At 41.9% G+C, this 21,099-nt stretch overlaps 1 protein-coding gene across 1 annotated transcript in view; it reads left to right on the forward strand.

Annotated features, from left to right (window-relative positions):
* The first annotated feature begins 17,567 nt into the window (after positions 1-17,567).
* LOC134339989 (collagen alpha-1(XXI) chain-like) overlaps positions 17,568-21,099 on the forward strand; it is a 258,137-nt gene continuing 254,605 nt past the window's right edge. Inside the window, exon 1 of the mRNA XM_063036872.1 lies at positions 17,568-17,668. Within this exon, the coding sequence (XP_062892942.1) occupies positions 17,578-17,668 (91 nt within the window). The 5' untranslated portion in view covers positions 17,568-17,577. The remainder of the gene's footprint in view (positions 17,669-21,099) is intronic.

Raw genomic sequence — 21,099 nt, forward strand, 5'->3', positions numbered from 1 at the left:
GGGGTGGGGGGGGGTGGTCACTGACAAATGGATGCTGAACACAAGTTTGTCAGACGCTGTTGAAAGAATGCTTCATTCAGGAGCTCAAGCTTCAGCTCTTTCCCCTTTCTTTAACCTCATTCAGCTACCAGACCACCAAATGCTCCCGAAGGTATATTAATGATAGCAGCTGATTGACTTCCACTAGCAGAGTACAAGGGCTAGAATGGGTGTTGGTATGCTGGAATAGGGAGTGGGAAGACTTCATATACCTTGATCAAGGTCAAAGTTGAGTCTACTCTCAAATGGACACAGATGCACATGTGCAATATAAGTTTTACTCACATCAGCATTACAGGCCCAGGGCATCACATAGCAGTACTAACAAGAAAAACATAAATTATACACCACTTTTACAATTAAAATAAAAAAATGAAGTCCAATTTAGTGCAAGGTGATCAAAGTGGTCATAGTGTTTCTATATTGAGGTAGTGATTAGGGTTGTGTAGTTGTTGGTTGTAGGGAGGGAGCTGTTCCTGAATCTGATGACGTGGAACTTCAGGCTTTTGTGCCTCCTATCTGATGGTGGCTGTGAGAAAATGGCACGGTCCAAATGGTGAGGTTGTTGCCTTCGTGAGGTGGTGGGGAGGAATGTACTCATGATGCAATGGAAAGTGTCCACTGCTCCCTGCTTTAATGTTCCTGCGCATTTGAAATTGCTGAAACAGGCCATGATGCAACCTATCAGGGTACTTACAACAGTGTTTGGGAAAGAGACCTGACTAGGTGCATTACATCTGGGTTGGGTTGGGTTGTATGGCCCAGAATGAGGCCTATAGCCCATCGTATCCATATAGACCTTATGGGCATCAATATGCCTTAATAATGCTTTAAGGATGAACCCTGGGTGCCCTCCCAAGACTATGGTCAACACACTTCTAGAAGACAGTGGTGCGGCTAATGTAGATGAACTGAACACACTGATGAGGGAGAGGGAGAAGTGGAGAGTCCGTCATCGTGCCCGACGCCGGCCCCCTAGGCCTGAGTCGACGTAGTAGTAGTCGTAGTAGTTGCCATCAATATTAATTCCTCTTGTTTGCATTAGGTTGGTATCCTTCCAGTTAAACTCAGGTGACTATAGTCAAACCCAAGTCGTGCAATCAGCATGGCAAATTCTGCTCTCCATGTGGTGTTTGCAGATGTGACTCCCATGTTGGTATCAGTATGGCCACTACATTTTCACACCAGAGCTGGGCAAACAATTATGGTCAACACTCAATGGAAACATGATGTCTGTTCTTAAAGCTGGCATTAAAGCATCTCCCAGTATCCTCGTCAATGATGTTCCATGAGCCAATACCATCAAAGTCATTAGTTCAGTGAACAGTATTGGCCAGGATACTTTTCTCTGTCAAATTCCATTTATTGAATGTGAGATCCTGCTGTAAGCAAATTTGCAATTCAGCAACCTTTTTTGTATTTAAATTTAAAGGTTTTGTTTGCTGTCTTAAATGCTCCATTTGTTCTTTCTGTTTCGAGATGCAGTCAGGGAATACTTGATCAACGATTATTGTAGAAATTGCCAGTGGAATGGCGGGGTGGTGGGATGAACCTGCTGACCATGGCTGATGCTTGAATATTTTCCAGATTACTCTTCAGACAAGCACCTGGTCATGCACTAACTACATGGTGCTGTTTAAACAGCAAAGACTTCTAGCGTAATTCTTTAAGCAAAAACTGAAAGTTGGTTGATGATTTTATAATCTTGACCCTAATATAATTATTCAATCGTCATAAATTATGGCAAAATTTTGTTGTAGTTAGGTACTAAATTTCAGAACTGTTTGAATCAATTATAATCATTCCTATATAACTTCTTATAGATTTTCTGATCTTATCTGTTTTGGGTACCTAAGGATAACTACATTTAAATGATGAATGAAAATTTAATTAAAGGTACAGTCACAAAAGACTTTGTGTGATAATAGACTTACTCTCAATTTTCCACCATATACTGAATGAACTGCTCTGGAGCTTCCTTGTGTTTACAACGTTTTAAATGGTAATTGTCACTTCAGCTTCATATAATGGATGCAACTTCATCAACTCAGTTTAAAAAATCAATTACATTCCCAAATGCTTTGACCTCTTCTTGGTACCTTTTACACAACTTTACTTAAATGATTATGAGAGCTTAACATACATTTCAGTTTCTATGTTAAGTGAATGTTTGAAACAGAATGAATATTTTAAAAAAAGAATTTTTCAGCAACTTGGCCACCAGATGGAGATAAGTGTCAACAGGTGCTTCAGCACAAGTATCAGGATTCTAATTCAGTCTTTCTGAAATCAATATTGACAGGTGCACCAGCAATCCTAGGATGGGAATTCGAAATTAAATCTGAAACCTGAGTAACATTTGCAACAGAAATGTTTCCAGTGGATTTAATTCAATCATGTCAGTGATTCACAGAATCACAGAAGAGTGCACCATGGAAACGAAGCCTTCAGGCTGACTGTGATGCCTATCTATGTTAATTCCATTTGCCCATATTAGGCCTTGAGCCCTCAGAGCCCTTCCTACACGAGTACTTGTCTAAATGTGTTTTAGATATTTTAGAACATAGAATAGTACAGCACAGTACAGGCCCTTCAGCCCACAATGCTGTGCCAACCCTCAAACTCTGCCTCCCATATAACCCCCCACCTTAATTTCCTCCATATACCTGTCTAGTAGTCTCTTAAACTTCACGAGTGTATCTGCCTCCAACACTGACTCAGGCAGTGCATTCCAGGCACCAACCACTCTCTGAGTAAAAAACCTTCCTCAAATACCCCCTTGAACTTCCCACCCCTTACCTTAAAGCCATGTCCCCTTGTATTGAGCAGTTGTGCTCTGGGGAAGAAGCTATGGCTCTCCACTCTATCTATTCCTCTTAATATCTTGTATACCTCTATCATGTCTCCTCTCATCCTCCTCCTCTCCAAAGAGTAAAGCCCTAGCTCCCTTAATCTCTGATCATAATCCATACTCTCTAAATCAGCAGCATCCTGGTAAATCTCTGTACCCTTTCCAATGCTTCCATATCCTTCCTATAGTGGGGCAACCAGAACTGGACACAGTACTCCAAGTGTGGCCTAACCAGAGTTTTATAGAGCTGCATCATTACCTCGCGACTCTTAAACTCTATCCCTCGACTTATGAAAGCTAACACCCCATAAGCTTTCTTAACTACACTATCTACCTGTAAGGCCACACACATTGTATCTACCTTCACTACCTCCTGTGACAACTCATCCCAGATTTCTATACCAAACATATCCCTTTAATTTTTTGCCTCTCTCTTTAAAACTGGAAACCGTACCTCCAAAATTCCCTGTATGATAAGTGTGAGGTGGTTTATCTTGGTAGGTCAAATATGATGACAGAATATAGTATTAATGGTAAGACTCCTGGCAGTGTGGAGGATCAGAGGCATCTTGGGGTCCGAGTCCATAGGACACTCAAAGCTGCTGCACAGGTTGACTCTGTGGTTAAGAAAGCATACGGCGCATTGGCCTTCATCAATTGTGGGATTGAGTTTAGGACCCGCGAGGTAACGTTGCAGCTATATAGCACCCTGGTCAGACCCCACCTGGAGTACTGTGCTCAGTTCTGGTCGCCTCGCTATGGGAAACCATAGAAAGGGTGCAGAGAAGATTTACAAGGATGTTGCCTGGATTGGGGAGCATGCCTTGTGAGAATAGGTTGAGTGAACTTGGCCTTTTTTCCTTGAAGCGACAGAGGATGAGAGGCGACCTGATAGAGGTGTATAAGATAATGGGAGACATTGATCATGTGGATAGTCAGAGGCTTTTTCCTGGGGCTGAAATGGCTAGCACAAGAGGGCACAGTTTTAAGGTGCTTGGAAGCAGGTACAGAGGAGATGTTAGGGATAAGTTTTTTACACAGAGAGTGGTGAGTGCATGGAATGGGCTGCTGGCGACGGTGGTGGAGGCAGATACGATAGGGTCTTTTAAGAGACTCCTGGACAGGTACATGAAGCTCAGAAAAATAGAGGGCTATGGGTAACCCTAGGTAATTTCTAAGTTAAAGACATGTTTAGCACAGCTTTGTGGGCTGAAGGGCCTGTATTGTGTTGTATGTTTTCTATGTTTCTGCACTTCCTTTATTGTTACCACATCCTTCTTTAGTCCAGTATCCAGAACTGTGCACAATACCTTATGTGCAGCCTAACCATGCTTTTCAACTGCAACATTATGACCCAACTCTTAATGCCACGACTTCTGGAAGTAAGCATACCAAATGCTTTTTTTCCTATCTTGTGTCACCTGTGCGGAGAACCGAGAAAAATAACTTCTCAGTAATACACACAAAATGCTGGAGGAGCTCATCAGGTCTGGTTATTCTGTGGAAAGGAGTAAAGAGTCAATGTTTTGGGGTGAGACTGTTCATCAGGACACATGATATGAAGAAGAATTTATCATATATACTGTATGGAAACAGGCCCATTGACACACTGAGACAATAGTTACCATTAAGTACTCAATAGCACTAATCCCACACTGGTCCTATTTTATTCTCTGAGCTGAAAGATATTCACTCGTAATTAATTCTTCTTAAGACTTGAATTATGTGAAATGTTGGCAATGTAAATGGCTTCTGGGATGTTGCATTTTAATTGTGTTAACTCCTTCAGTGAAACCATTATTGGCCTGGAATGTTACACAAGGGCACAAAAAACAGGGGCTATAAGAGGCCATTGGGCTCCACCAGCATGTTCCACTATTCAATGTGTTCATGGTTAACTTGACCTGTGCCCTGACTTCATTTTCCCATCTGATTCTTCAGTTTCTTGCAATACAAAAATCCATGTATATCAGCCATGAGTATACATAATTTCTTTCTTAACACCTAATAAAAGTATCAAACCTGCAGTTCTTTTCCTATGCTCCAGTCTGTTTGGGTGACATACAGTATTCCAATGAGTTGTTTTGGCCCCATTTTCAAGCATGTTAGCCTTATGTATTTCAGTGTTAAACCTGACCTCACCTGAGACCTTTCATTGTATTCCACCTGTTGCAATGTTACTTTCCTGTTCACATCTTTTTATCTTCTTCAGTTCAGACATGAGTTTACTTCTAAACAAAGTCAGTCAGTTATTTGTTCTGAATGAACTTCAGATTGTTTATTTGACCCCTAATTAAACATTGCACGTGGCTTGAGATCATCAGAGTTTTGCTTTCATTATAATTGGAATGATCAAATATATTCATGTCATCTCATTCTGATAAAAAGTGTTAAAATCATTCCATTTGTTAATTTTTTACATTACATATGTATGTAAGGGGTTTCTTCTTTTATGTTATTGCTAAGGCTAATAAAATGGTTTCTCTGTGATGTTAACCACTGAGACAGTGGTTCTCTCTCTAGCAGCTAGTTTGGGTTATATTACTGATAATGAGAACTGTATTAATTTGCTGCCCAATTGGGATAGATGTTATTCTTTCTTGTGTGTCTGTAAGCTATTGTTTTCGCGGGCTTTGGGCAGAAGGCGGATGGGGGCAGAGAGGGGAGACGCGATGCTGTTGCTGGGTGATGGAACGGACCCCGAGCGGGAGTCTGAGGCCCTGGGTCTTCAGCGAGGAGAGGAGACGAGGACAGACTCGTGTGGAGCGTCTGGTCGACCACCGTGGTTGGTCCCAGGCTGCGGGTCGAGGAGGTCAGAGGAGATTGAATGGTGGAAAGAAGACTCCGTTAATCAAGCTCCAACGGTTGTGTATGAAGTGGTTGAACTCTGATAGGTTTGGCGCCTTCTACTTTCCCTTTTATATTGTATCTCTATTAAATACATAGTTTCAGTAAGATTTATAAAGTATAATTATTTAATCGCATATGGTGTACTGTTTGTTATTCGGTGTGGTGGGGTATATCACACAGCATCTACCCAAACTTGATTACCCAGTTTGGAGGGGTTGAAGGCTGCTCCCCCTAGATGAAAGCGAGCTGAGTGATAATACATGTAAAATAGTCATAATACTTATTGTTATGTAAGACATTAGTTTGAGAAGCCCATGATTATAAACAAAGGGAAAGTTGACAGCACTTAGATATGGAAGTAGAGGATAGTTTCATTGTGCAGAAGAGCACAAATGTAGTTGGCGTGCTCTTGAGAGTGGCAAGCTGGCTTTGAGAAACTGAAGATATGGCTATGATTTAAAAATACTATAATCAAGGGCAATTTTGGAGAGAGCAGCAATATAAGAAAGAAGATCAGAAGCGGCTGCAGAATTGGAAACAGAAGAAGAACTAGGATCGCATTGATAGCAGATTAGGTCACTGGTGTAATAGATGACATGTGTAGGAGCAACTCAGTGTGTCAGGCACCATCTAGGAGGGAATGCACTCGGCATTTTGGGTTGAGACCCTTCACCTGAACTCTCCTAGATGCTACCTGTCCTGTTGATTTCCTCAAGCAGTTTGTGTTTAGCCCTTCATTCCACCATCCACAGCGACACTTTGTGTTGCTCTACCGTATGTAGCCTGGTTTTCAGGGCATGATCCAGATGTGGTTTCTGGCCATTGTATTAAGTAGGCTAAAATATTTTGGTTGCTTGCAATAGTAACATTTTCACCGATTTGCTTATTTTAGTAGTGAAGTTTGTTCAAATATGTATACATGGGGAATTTTTGGTTCAAATATTGTAAGTTAGTGGGTTAATAATTTTTGATGCTGCACAGAAACAGTGCTGCCAGAGAGTGGAGAGAAGGGGAGGAAGGTGGAAGGAAAACGTTTGGTCAAATTCCCTTTGGCAGTGCTTCATATTTAGGTCCATTTGTTGCTTGATAGATTAAAGAAATATTTTGTTTCAGACTCAAATGTTTTTGTTAGTGTAGACAGAAGAAGGTGCTTCTTCTGACCGGTGAAATGGTAATCTGACAATCCAAATTTAAGATAATTATTAACAGAACTAAATAGTGATGAGGGGAAAGAAAAACAATAATGGTGAATTGTTCTGATCTGTTATGCAATGCCTGAAAGGATGGTGGAAATTGTTTCAGAAGGGCTTTGGATGTAGACATGGAAAGGGATATGTTCTAGTGTGAAGAAATGGGCAATAAAGTGGGACTTACTGGAACTCTCTTTCAAATAGTAGAGTGAAATGGGCCAAATGGCACCCTTCCACAATGATGCAAGTGGGTTTTAAACCACTTGTTGTCCAGGAGACCACCACAGTCATCTGAAGAGACCTGCAGCACTATTTCTAAGTTATTTCATCCCAGTAACTGGAAAGCAAAAGCTGGGAATCTGAAATATAAGCAGGGGTTGTTGGAAATACTTACTAGGTCATGCAGCATCTGTGGAGGGAGAAGTAGAATCACAAAATCATTGAATGAGTACAGGAGGGAGGCTATTCAGCTCATTAAATCCATACTGTTTCAATAGTCCTGCTAATCCCTCTCCCCTGCATTCTCATCATGGACCCATTTGATTTCTTTTCTTTCAGACATCTGTCCAACTCACTTTTGAAATCTCCAGTTTAGCATTTGCACTCTGCATTCCAAACCCTAAACATTCATGGCATAAAAATTATTCTTTATGATACTCTTGCATTTTTGCCAATCACCTTCACTCTCTCTCCCCTATTTTGTGACCAGCCATCAGGAAATATTTATTCACCATCTACATTGTTCAAAGTGATCCGAAACACATCCATCCAAAAGACTTTCTGAAGGTCCCTTCAGAACCATCTCAATGCTATTTTACCACTTTCTCAACTTGCCCATCTACTTTTAACAATCTATGCACATGTACCCCAGATCTGTCTTTCTTCTACTCTTTAGAGACTTCTTATTTCTGTTTATTTTGACTCTTCACATTTCTCAGCATGAATTTTCACCTAACAACACACAAAGTGCTGGAGGAACTTAATGGGTTAGACAACATCAACGAAGGATAATGGCTAGTTGACGTTTCAGATTGAGACCCTTCATCGAGTCTGACCCAAAACATCAATTGTCCATTTTTCTTTATAGATGCGGCCTGGCCTTCTGAATTCCTTCAATTCCTTTGAGTGTTGCTCCAGATTTCCAGCACCTACAGTTTCTTTTGTGTTTGCAATAATTTTCACCTACCATCCATCTGCCCATTTCAACAGCCTAAGTACATTATCTACATGTACTTTAAGTAAATCACTATCTGGTCTAAATGTTGTGTCATCTACAAAACTGGAAACAGTACTCTCTACATCTAAACCCAAGAGAAAAATAATCAAAATACATTGTTTTACACTTGCTTCAGTCTGTAAAATGACCTTTCATTATTTCTTTCTGATTCCTGTTACCTAGCCAGCTTTTGAGCTGTGCTTCCAAGGTTTTGTTTGTTCCATGGCTTTAATTTTGATGATAATTTTTATTAAACATCATTCAGAAGTCTGTATAGACCATATCAACTTCATTTGCCTCTCTGTTACTTCATCAAAAACCCCCAATTTAGTTGGACACAATTTGCCTTCAACAATTACATGCTGGCTTTCTCTAAACCTTCCACATTTGTCCAAGTTACAGCTGATGCTGTTTCTGGTATTACTTTTCTCAGGTTAAGTTGGGTTGTAATTATTAGATTCATCCCGTACTTTTTCCTAAATAGGTGTAACTTTTGCAATTTCCAATCTATAACTGCTACCTTAATCTGTGGACGTATGTAAGATTATGACTTGACCTTCTGCTACCGCCTTTCCTATTTACCTCAGCAACCAGATGAACATTTCATTGAAACTAGATTAATCATCCATTTTTAGTACAATTAGATGTTCAAGACCCAATCTTTTTCTTTAGCGTTTGCAGAATAATGTCTTCCTTTGCTGAGACACCTAAAATGTCTAGAATTTTTAATACTAAGAGATCCAGTGCAATGAAAGTAACTGGGGGCTTTGTTTAGATCAGTACAATTGAGTACATTCACACACTCACACACTTCAATTTGGGTGCCCAGTTGGAAAGTTGCATTAAGTTTTCCACTGTGGGCCCCAGGAAAGAAACACTGCAAAGCATAGCAACCTAATAAAACACAAGAATACTGCAAACACTCAGCAAGTCAGGCAGAACCAAAGTTAATGCTTTAGGTTGGTGACCTTCCATCAGATTTATTTTCTTTCCCATATTTGATGCAAGATAAAGCAATAAAAATGTGGTATGATTGGCTTACTGTTCCAACAGCAAAAGCATTTATAAATGATTTTCTGAACAAGGTCACCACGGTAGCATAACGGTTAGCGTGATGCTATTACAGCTTGGGGTGTTCCAGAGTTTGGAGTTCAATCCTGGCGCTGTTAGTAAGGAGTTTGTACGTTCCACCCATGGCTGCCTGGGTTTTCTCCAGGTGCTCTGGTTTCCTCCCACAGTCCAAAGACATACTGGTTAGTAGGTTCATTGGTCATTGAAAACTGCTTGGTGATTAGGCGAGTGTTAAAGAGATGGATTGCTGGGTGGTGAGGCTCATTGGGGTGGAAGGGCCTGTTTGGTGCTGTATCTCTAAATAAATAAATAAATAAATTAAATGTGCATGAAAGATTCGTTAGTCTAAAAGGTATCACATCTGTTTTTCATATTTCAATAGAAAAAGGCACATACAATGCTCTAAATAGTTTCATAATTTGATGCTAATTGCATCAAGATTTATTTAATTAAACACTGTCATAGTGTAGTTTGTATATTTAAATGATAAAGGACCTTCCATGAAGTCTTTCTTTTGAAAAAGTCTTAATCTAATGTATGAATCTTTACACAAACTGAAAAGTTCATTAATATTAATTGCTTGCTTTTAGCAGATGACTGTAAGGGTTCATTTCCTTTAAATGTGACCATGGGATTAATGGTTGTGTGTGAATTCCAACTGATTTGTTGAGGGATTGAGATGCTATAGGCAAAGGCGAGAATTGACTATTTTGGTCTGTCTGATAAAATGCTCCATTTGCTCTAAAGAAAATTACACTATAAAGATTATCTGGCAGATCAGTCAGCAGAACAAATCTACAGAATTTTTCTTGAAATGAACTAGTGGGCAAAGGAAGCAGTGAGTAATTTATGCACACTGCCCAGAACCTTGTTTACACCTTTAAGTCTAAAACTCAACCTAACCATTGCCAGTCTGAATTGGAAGTGGGTCCAACACTTATAGTCAGGTCCCTCTGAGCTCATGTTGGCTGGACAGACAGTAAATAATGCACTGCGCCACATTTATAAAGAGATCACCCAGACAGTTTTAATCCACACCCAAAGGATTGCTGTTTTTTTGATGGTTTGCTTCCATCCAGGTTGTTTTGGGTAGCCAAGCTCAAAATACCTCAACACTAAAACTGCACTCCTCTCCCTCATTCTCAAGAAAGGTGTCAGCTCAATACCCAAATGTGTTACACTTTTTAAGGAACTTATGGAGAGTTCTGCCTGTGACACCCTCCCCCTCCCCCTCCCTGAAACCTGAAGGATTCTCAGGTGATGGATCCAACTTCTGTGACTGAAGTTCCAGTTTGTGACTGAACCTGGCTGGATCAACTTGTCATTGCTTTCCAGGGTCTGGCAAACCCAACAATCACTGTTACTTTCTGTGGAGAGAATATTCACAGCAAAACAGCACTGCCTTATGTTGCAGTAGATCTTGGCTGCTTTATCCCAGCACAATGCTTTTCACTGTAACTGGTAGGGTTGAGTTGAGTTGGATAAGGTCTTACCTTTGTCTGTGGTAGGACCAGTGTTCTCTATTCTCCGTCAAGCATGTGTGCAATGTAGCAAGTCCTTTGTGTGCAAATAGCTGTGTTGAATGTGAAAAATGTTAAAGCTCTTTGGATTTAAGTTCAGTTATAATTTAATATCCAGTGAGATCCTTGTCTGAATGAAACTCCAGACAGGTCATGAACCTACTGTCTCTATCTGCTGAAGGATACATTCAGACCAAAACTTCTATTAAAACAATCCACTAACTTGCAGCCATTGTTCAGTTGGGTACTATGGTCCTCTCAACTTCCTTTAGAGTATTCCATTGTAAAGTGTGCCCTGTTGGAGTAAATCCATGTGCACCCGAACCTGGATCACTGGGCTCTAAAATTCACCCAAGCTCAATGTGCTACTGATTCTTCATTTCACATCCCTCAGGACACAGCAACAGACACGATGTGCAAAACATCTGGATCTTGCACTCACTCATTCATCAGAACCTCTCTGAACCACTGCACCCTCTCCTCACCACCCCCAACTCAGCACATAGTTTAGAAATATAGAAAATAGGTGCAGGAGTAGGCCATTCAGCCCTTCAAGCCTGCACTGCCATTCAGTATGATCATGGCTGATCATCCAACTCAGAACCCTGTACCTGCCTTCTCTCCATATCCCCTGATCCCTTTAGCCACAAGGGCCATATCTAACTCCCTCTTAAATATAGCCAATGAACTGGCCTCAACTGTTTCCTGTGGCAGAGAATTCCACAGATTCACCACTCTCTGTGTGAAGAAGTTTTTCCTCATCTTGGTCCTAAAAGGCTTCCCCTTTATCCTCAAACTGTGACCCCTCGTTCTGGACTTCCCCAACATCGGGAACAATCTTCCTGCATCTAGCCTGTCCAGTCCCTTTAGAATTTTATACGTTTCAATAAGATCCCCCCTCAATCTTCTATATTCCAGTGAGTATAAGCCTAGTTGATGCAGTCTTTCATCATAGGGAAGTCCTGCCATCCCAGGAATCAATCTTGTGAACCTTCTTTGTACTCCCTCTATGGCAAGAATGTCTTTCCTCAGATTAGTGGAGCAAAACTACACAAAACTCCAGGTGTGGTCCCACCAAGGCCTTGTACAACTGCAGTAGTACCTCCCGGCTCCTGTACTCGAATCCTCTTGCTATGAATGCCAGCATACCATTCGCCTTTTTCACCGCCTGCTGTACCTGCATGCCCACTTTTCAAGGAAACCTTTCTATATTGCTACCCACACCTTGACAATATCGGTGAGGACATAGAGACATAGAAGCATAGAAAATAGGTGCAGGAGTAGGCCATTCGGCCCTTCGAGCCTGCACCGCCATTTATTATGATCATGGCTGATCATCCAACTAGAACCCTGCCCCAGCCTTCCCTCCATACCCCCTGATCCCCATAGCCACAAGGGCCATAGCTAACTCCCTCTTAAATATAGCCAATGAACTGGCCTCAACTGTTTCCTGTGGCAGAGAATTCCACAGATTCACCACTCTCTGTGTGAAGAAGTTTTTCCTAATCTCGGTCCTAAAAGGCTTCCCCTTTATCCTCAGACTGTGACCCTTCGTTCTGGACTTCCCCAACATCGGGAACAATCTTCCTGCATCTAGCCTGTCCAATCCCTTTAGGATTTTATACGTTTCAATCAGATCCCCCCTCAATCTTCTAAATTCCAACGAGTACAAGCCCAGTTCATTCAGTCTTTCTTCATATGAAAGTCCTGCCATCCCAGGAATCAATCTGGTGAACCTTCTTTGTACTCCCTCTATGGCAAGGATGTCCTTCCTCAGATTAGGGGACCAAAACTGCACACAATACTCCAGGTGTGGTCTCACCAAGGCCTTGTACAACTGCAGTAGTACCTCCCTGCTCCTGTACTCGAATCCTCTCGCTATAAATGCCAGCATACCATTCGCCTTTTTCTCCGCCTGCTGTACCTGCATGCCCACTTTCAATGACTGGTGTATAATGACACCCAGGTCTCATTGCACCTCCCCTTTCCCTAATCGGCCACCATTCAGATAATAATCTGTTTTCCTATTTTTGCCACCAAAGTGGATAACTTCACATTTATCCACATTAAATTGCATCTGCCATGAATTTGCCCACTCACCCAACCTATCCAAGTCACTCTGCATCCTCTTAGCATCCTCCTCACAGCTAACACTGCCACCCAGCTTCGTGTCATCCGCAAACTTGGAGATGCTGCATTTAATTCCCTCATCCAAGTCATTAATATATATTGTAAACAACTGGGGTCCCAGCACTGAGCCTTGCGGTACTCCACTAGTCACTGCCTGCCATTCTGAAAAGGTCCCATTTATTCCCACTCTTTGCTTCCTGTCTGCAAACCAATTCTCTATCCACATCAATACCTTACCCCTAATACCGTGTGCTTTAAGTTTGCACACTAATCTCCTGTGTGGGACCTTGTCAAAAGCCTTTTGAAAATCCAAATATACCACATCCACTGGTTCTCCCCTATCCACTCTACTAGTTACATCCTCAAAAAATTCTATGAGATTCGTCAGACATGATTTTCCTTTCACAAATCCATGCTGACTTTGTCCAATGATTTCACCGCTTTCCAAATGTGCTGTTATCACATCTTTGATAACTGACTCCAGCAGTTTCCCCACCACCGACATTAGGCTAACCGGTCTATAATTCCCCAGTTTCTCTCTCCCTCCTTTTTTAAAATGTGGGGTTACATTAGCCACCCTCCAATCCTCAGGAACTAGTCCAGAATCTAACGAGTTTTGAAAAATTATCACTAATGCATCCACTATTTCTTGGGCTACTTCCTTAAGCACTCTGGGATGCAGACCATCTGGCCCTGGGGATTTATCTGCCTTTAATCCCTTCAATTTACCTAACACCACTTCCCTACTAACATGTATTTCGCTCAGTTCCTCCATCTCACTGGACCCACTGTCCTCTACTATTTCTGGAAGATTATTTATGTCCTCCTTAGTGAAGACAGAACCAAAGTAATTATTCAATTGGTCTGCCATGTCCTTGCTCCCCATAATCAATTCACCTGTTTCTGTCTGTAGGGGACCTACATTTGTCTTTACCAGTCTTTTCCTTTTTACATATCTATAAAAGCTTTTACAGTCAGTTTTTATGATCCCTGCCAGTTTTCTCTCATAATCTTTTTTCCCCTTCCTAATTAAGCCCTTTGTCCTTCTCTGCTGAACTCTGAATTTCTCCCAGTCCTCAGGTGAGCCACTTTTTCTGGCTAATTTGTATGCTTCTTCTTTGGAATTGATACTATCCCTAATTTCTCTTGTCAGCCACGGGTGCACTACCTTCCTTGATTTATTCTTTTGCCAAACTGGGATGAACAATTGTTGTAGTTCATCCATGCAATCTTTAAATGCTTGCCATTGCATATCCACCATCAATCCTTTAAGTGTCATTTGCCAGTCTATCTTAGCTAATTCACGTCTCATACCTTCAAAGTTACCCCTCTTTAAGTTCAGAACCTTTGTTTCTGAATTAACTATGTCACTCTCCATCTTAATGAAGAATTCCACCATATTATGGTCACTCTTACCCAAGGGGCCTCTCACGACAAGATTGCTAATTAATCCTTCCTCATTGCTCAAAACCCAGTCCAGAATAGCCTGCTCTCTAGTTGGTTCATTGACATGTTGGTTCAAAAAACCATCCCGCATACATTCCAAGAAATCCTCTTCCTCAGCACCTTTACCAATTTGGTTCACCCAATCTACATGTAGATTGAAGTCACCCATTATAACTGCTGTTCCTTTATTGCACACATTTCTAATTTCCTGTTTAATACCATCTCTGACCTCACTACTACTGTTAAGTGGCCTGTACACAACTCCCACCAGCGTTTTCTGCCCCTTAGTGTTACGCAGCTCTACCCATATCGATTCCACATCCTCCTGGCTTATGTCCTTCCTTTCTATTGCGTTAATCTCCTCTTTAACCAGCAACGCCACCCCACCTCCTTTTCTTTCATGTCTATCCCTCCTGAATATTGAATATCCCTGAACGTTGAGCTCCCATCCTTGGTCACCCTGGAGCCATGTCTCTGTGATCCCAACTATATCATAATCATTAATAACAATCTGCACTTTCAATTCATCCACCTTGTTACGAATGCTCCTTGCATTGACACACAAAGCCTTCAGGCGCTCTTTTACAACTCTCTTAGCCCTTATACAATTATGTTGAAAAGTGGCCCTTTTTAATGCTTGCCCTGGATTTGTCGGCCTGCCACTTTTACTTTTCTCCTTAGTACTTTTTGCTTCTACCCTCACTTTACACCCCTCTGTCTCTCTGCACTGGTTCCCATCCCCCTGTTGTGAACTAACCTCCTCTCGCCTAGCCTCTTTAATTTGATTCCCACCCCCCAACCATTCTAGGACAGATGGATTAGATCCAGAACAATAAAGTTGAATCTAATCTAATCTAATTGTACTTGGAAATTGTGGAGTGAGCAGGAGATTGATTTGTTCGAAAGTACCCAACAATGAATATCCCTCAGTTAAGACCATAACCACATTAAACACTTCAATTATTTTTAATATTCTGCTTTCTACCGTGGTTATTGGTCCAGATTTTCCCTGGCAGCCATTTGTGACCTTGCAGTTTTGGCAGAGGCTTTTCATCATTTTTCTGATCACAATGTGACAACTGATAAATAACACAGCCTGTGGAGCAGACAAAAGAATTTAAGGATGGCACTGGCCTGACTTGACCTTTATTGTTCTTAACTAAAGCGACCGCACGGTAACAGGCCATTCCAGCCCAACTAGCCCACACCGCCCAATTACCTCCATGTAACCAATTAACCTACTATCCTGTACATCTTTGGAATGTGGGAGGAAACCAGAGCACCCAGAGGAAACCCACATGGTCACGGGGAAAATGTACAAGCTCCTTACAGACAGTGGCATCTCTCTTACCCTGGTAGGGGAGGAATTGAGATATGGTAATCATGGCCATCAAGAAAGGATGTACCCAACTGTGGTTATTGTAATCACTACCCCTCTGCTACAGGGAAATCACTGCCAGAATCCTCCTCAACTGCATGCATCTGGTGGCTGAACAGTTCCTTCAAAAGTCGCAACAGAATCATAGAGTTGTTTAGCACTGAAATAGGCCCTTTGGTCCATCACAGCTATGCTGACCCTTTTGCCCAGCTACATTAACCCCATTTGCCTAGTTAGGTCCATATCCTCCCACGGCTCGTAAATGTAGTAGTTGTATCTGATTCCCCCAATCCCTTGGGCAACGTGTTCCATGTAGATTCTGGCCTTCAAGATGTACAGTGAATATGATCTTCATTATGGGATGTCCAACACAAATATAGCCAGTAACAGAATCCATTCTGTCTGGCTCTCTCTGACCTCACAAAAGCCGTCGGCACCAGCAACCAAGAAAGGATATTGGGAGCCCTCCTCAATTTTGGCTCTCCTTGGAAATTCATTATCATCTTACATTTACTACACAAGATCATGCCAGCTGTGATCCTAATAAATGGGTGCATCATTCAGCTTTAGGAAAACGATGTCATCACCTACTCACTCTTCTTTGGTGCAATAATTTGGAATGAGAGTTCATCACAGGACCAATGGTTCATTCTTGTTTTCTACTCCAAAGCTAAGATTAGCTGTTACAAATGCAGAACACAATAGACAATAGACAATATAACACACTACCACAAAGCATTCTTGTGGATGAACTAATCCTAGATTTTCAGAAAATATATCGTGAGATGCTGCATCAATGGTTAATGAAAAATAAAAGCCACGGCTTAGAAGGAACTTATTAGTGTGGATAGAAGAAAGGCAGGACTAGGCATACATTTTTTTTGTCTTTCTGGTTAGCGGGATGTAATAAATTCAAAGATTGGAAGTACACTTATCTGTCTTCCCACAGACAGCCACGAAACAAAGAAACACCATGGAACTCGTTCAAAGAAAATTTTAAGCACCCAATGTGCAAAAAGAAGAATGCATTGCGCAAACGGCAAAAATCGAGTGAAAAAGGCAGGATATAAAACATCAAACCACAGTCATTGAAACAGTCCAGGAATGTCCACTCATTTCAGTTCAATTCATCGCCGTGTCATTCGTTGATGGCAGGCCGCAGAACCAGTCGGCCCCGGTCAAAATCCCACAAAATAGCCATCAAAAAGGAGAAGTCCAGCTCACAAACCGCGTCGATTAAACCTTGCCCAGGACCCAAGACCCAAGACTCTGGTAGCAGCGAACGAGAGACCCGTCAAACGCAGAGAGGATTGGATTGACACATGGCATCCCGGGTGATGTTGACACAAACAGCAATGGGAGCCTCGAACATCTGAGTGTACCCTTCACCTGCCCCTGCGAGTCTGCCGATTGCGCACAGGACCCTTCAAGCTCCTCAGAACACACAACTGGAGTGAAAGCAAGTCCACAACAGAAGGACAGGTGGGACCCCAACTTGCAGCAGTTTTTCTCCACCAATTTTTCCCCCAGACATCCTGTACCAATTTGGACTCGAAGTGTGAAGCATGGAGGAGGTATTCCTCGATTCGTTGCCTTGGCGGAGTACACATTTTGCCGAGAATTTATTTTGAGATGCTTGAATGTTTTCATGCATTTATTTCCAAGATTAAAAAAAAAATGAAATGCTATTTTACACTTTGCCGATGCTCACTATGAAGTGCTAAAAAAAATACCCTGGATCCTCCTCGGGCAGGTGTGCGGAAAGATCAAAGAAGTAGAGCTATGTTAACGCAGCCACAGGATCCGAAAGTTACAGTGCGCGCGCAAAGGCTCGTGCAACCGCGAGCTCCCGCGCGCCTGTCGCCCACACCTGAAACCGAGAGCCCATGCGCGTGGTTGTGGGTCTCCCCTTGGTGGGGTGGGGTCTCGCGCTATGCGGGGCGCGTCACCCTGTTCCCGAGGCGTCACGCTGCAAAGGTACAGAGGTGCAAGTGTTGCTGCGACTCTTTAATAGGGAGCGCAAGGTCTGGGCAGTGCAGAGGGATTATAATGCATTGAGCGCATCAGGGACCAGATGTCTTTAAGCCTTGCAGAGGTTAACCGGCGCAACAGTGAGAGGAGCGGGGGAGAGCAGGAGTGTTGGACGGATAGACAAGCAGAGAGTGACCGTGCAGAAAGCGACGGAGTTGCTGATTCCAGTGACTGAACTCTTTAAGTACCGATCACTCGGAAGTACCTATTAGTTCAGTGACAGCGAACAGCAACCAGAGCTTCTGTACTGTGTCCGCCGAGCCAGCATCCCACCAGCTCGATTTTAACTGTGAGTGCGTAATTGTCTGCAAACAAGCTCTCCTTCCCTTTAAGACGGTCGTTTTCAGTTGTAGCTAAGAGCTTGGCTGTGAATCAAGTGTTTTTGTCCTTCTTTCGGGAATGTTGTGCTATTTAAATAGTTGCCTTGTAGATTAGAATAAGATTTGTTCAACTTGTAATATATTATTTTACTGATAGCGATTCTGCTACAAGACCTCTGTTATACAGTTGTAAGGTGTTAATCTGATGATGTTTGGCATCAAATCCATACTTACTAGATAATTACCAACTTGTTATAGGCTTAATATTTTTTTAAGAATTCTTGCGTTGCCTCCAGTAATTCAAGCCTGTGATCGTCACACCCATATACTTTTACAGGATGTGTTCACCTATGTAAAGCAACCAGTTTTTTTGTCTTAAAACAGGACCAAATGGAAATGTTTTTCTTACAAGGCATTTCATAAAAGGACGGGAAGAGGACTTGGGGTACCTACATTTTAATAAAGTTAATTTGCTGTATGTTTCACACAAAATACTAAGTATTGTGGAGATTAGATCATTCAGGATTTGCTTTAAATGCTCAAGAAAAAGAACAGCATGTGTGAATGAAAGAAATTTGAAAGGTTTGTATCAGACTCCCAAAAATCATTTGGGAGGGTTCCAGGGGAGAGACCTGTTGCAAAAAAAAGTGTGCACTGCATTAAACTAATGGTGCCAGATTGAGAGAAATCTGGGGACAAACTTTCAGAGGTGTAGTTCAGAAAGCGTAAATGCAGATTGACCTGCTAAGTTTTGTGGTCTTACCCATATTTCCAGCATTTTTTTTGGCTTATTTTTATACAATTGCAACCTATTGTCTCATTTTGATTATAACACAAATTCCATTTCCATTGTACCTTTAGCATTGTGAAAATATAGCAAGTATTTCACAGGAACATTTGGAAGCAAACAGTTGAAATAGAGCTATATTGAAGTACTTGGATAGTTTGCTGTAGGTTACTGTGGGATATAGACAGGATGTAGAGTTGGGCAGAGGTGGTGTTCAATCTGGGAAAGTATGAAGTGATATATTTAGGACGATCAATTTTGAAGACACATGCCACAGTAGCGTAGTGGTTAGCACGATGCTAACACAACTCTGGAGTTCGGAGATCAATTCTAGTGCTGTTTTAAAAGAAGTCTCTGTGCATTCTCTCCATGGAATACGTGGTGAATGACATTATCCACACCAGTTCAGGAGCCTGATGATTGTGGGTTTTACCTGTTCATAAACCTGGCGATGTTGGACCTAAAGCTTCTGTGCCTCCCACCTGATGGTAGTAGTGAGGAGAGAGCATAGTCTGGATGGTGGGGGTCATTAATATGGATGCTTTCCTGTGGCAGTGCTCCAAGTCAATGTACTCAGTTGTAGGGAGGGCTTCTCCTGTGATGGACTGGGCTGTATCTACCTCTTTCTGTAGTGGTTCTCTTCCTTCCTATACCCAAGTGGCAGAAGAGCTGGTTATGCTGTATTCTTAACCTCAACTTGGGATCAAATGCTACACTACAATGATCAATCACAGAAAGCCACGTGGTGCTGGGGAATGCCATTCCTGATGCTGGGTAGCTTTTTGGGGGTAAAGATGCTGATGCATGTTTTTCAAATATGGTAGCTCCCCAGATTACAGAAGACCTAACTTACAGAAACTTGACATTACAAAATCCCCCCATAAGTTTTTAAATGATTTTTCTAGAGAGAATGACTCCTTACAGTACATGTGCCTTTAATTATGGGCAGCGTTAGGATGAACATAGAAGATATTCACTGAAATGGAAGAGTTTATAGGAAGTGTATGCAGAGCAGTACAGTATGAGTAGCAATGGGAAATGGATGACAGAGTAACACAATACAGTAGTACTTCGGGAAGGGGAGGCTCGACTGTTTCATATAATGGGCTTTTATCTTGGTTTTGGAGAAAATTGTTCATTTACATTATATGTTACGGAAGAATTAGTTTACGGTCAGTTCTCATGAACAGAACCCTTATGTAAACTAGGGACTTCCTGTAATTGATCTGGGCAGCCCAGGATCTCCATATTTATCGCCCAGGTCTGCGCCCCGGAACGGGCGCATCCATTGTCTACTTAGACAGAGACAGACGGAGCCATGATGATCCTATAATTGTAAGAACAGCTCACTCAGTCGTAGCTGGTAAATGCCTCTGAGAGAGGTGGAGATGAAGTCCACAAATGGAATCTTATGCCATGCTCTCCATTGGTATTGCAGTGGAGCGCCATGCAGATGGGAATAATGTTGGCCAGTGACAAATCCCTGCAGGACACCATGGTAACAATGCTGGGTGATTCCCTGGATAAGTGCTAGAAAAGTGAGGATGCCAGTAGGTAATGATGGTCCCAGCCCAGGCAGCTGGAATGCATCAGAGACACTGGAGGTGCTTTGAGTACTAATAGCTGAAGGGAAGGAGGGACAGGTTACATTGGATGTAATCACAAAAGATTTCATTGTGATCAGTGCATTTCCATTGGTGTAGTAGTGAGGATCCTTGAATTTGGGGCATTTCAACAAGGTGTTCCTGTTAAGGATAGGAAGAATTTAGGATCTCTAGCATAGGAAGAGGGATATAAGAAGAGATGGGTTTTTCTTGGGAGGATCCTGGAAAAGTGGACTGTTAACTGAAGTCCAGCCAGGTCTGATGGTGAGCATCCAAATTAGCTTTTCAAATCTGAATTCTTTGGTCATAAGGGGGTGGAGATGAAGATTGTATTATTGAAATGACAGCTTGGTGAGTGCATTGGTTTTAAAAAGGCTTAGCTGAAGTTAGGTTGATTGAGCATGTTTGTAGCTGCAAGAATATTGTAACAATGGTTACATAGTTGAGTCTTTAAAAGTTTTTTTTAAAGCCAGGGCTGAATACAGATGGAAAGAAGTTTGAGAAGAGGAAGATGGGTAGAGAGAGAGATACAAGGAAGTAATCAGAGGCCTATCTGTGATTACGATAGAGGGAATAGCAAGGCTATGAGAGTTGGTGAGGTGCTATTTTCATGGAGGGAAAGGTTAGACATTTAGTCTATGGTGATTGTGCAGGCTTGTGTCTTAT

The sequence above is a fragment of the Mobula hypostoma genome, chromosome 1 (genome assembly GCF_963921235.1).
Source record: "Mobula hypostoma chromosome 1, sMobHyp1.1, whole genome shotgun sequence".
NCBI lineage: Eukaryota > Metazoa > Chordata > Chondrichthyes > Myliobatiformes > Myliobatidae > Mobula > Mobula hypostoma.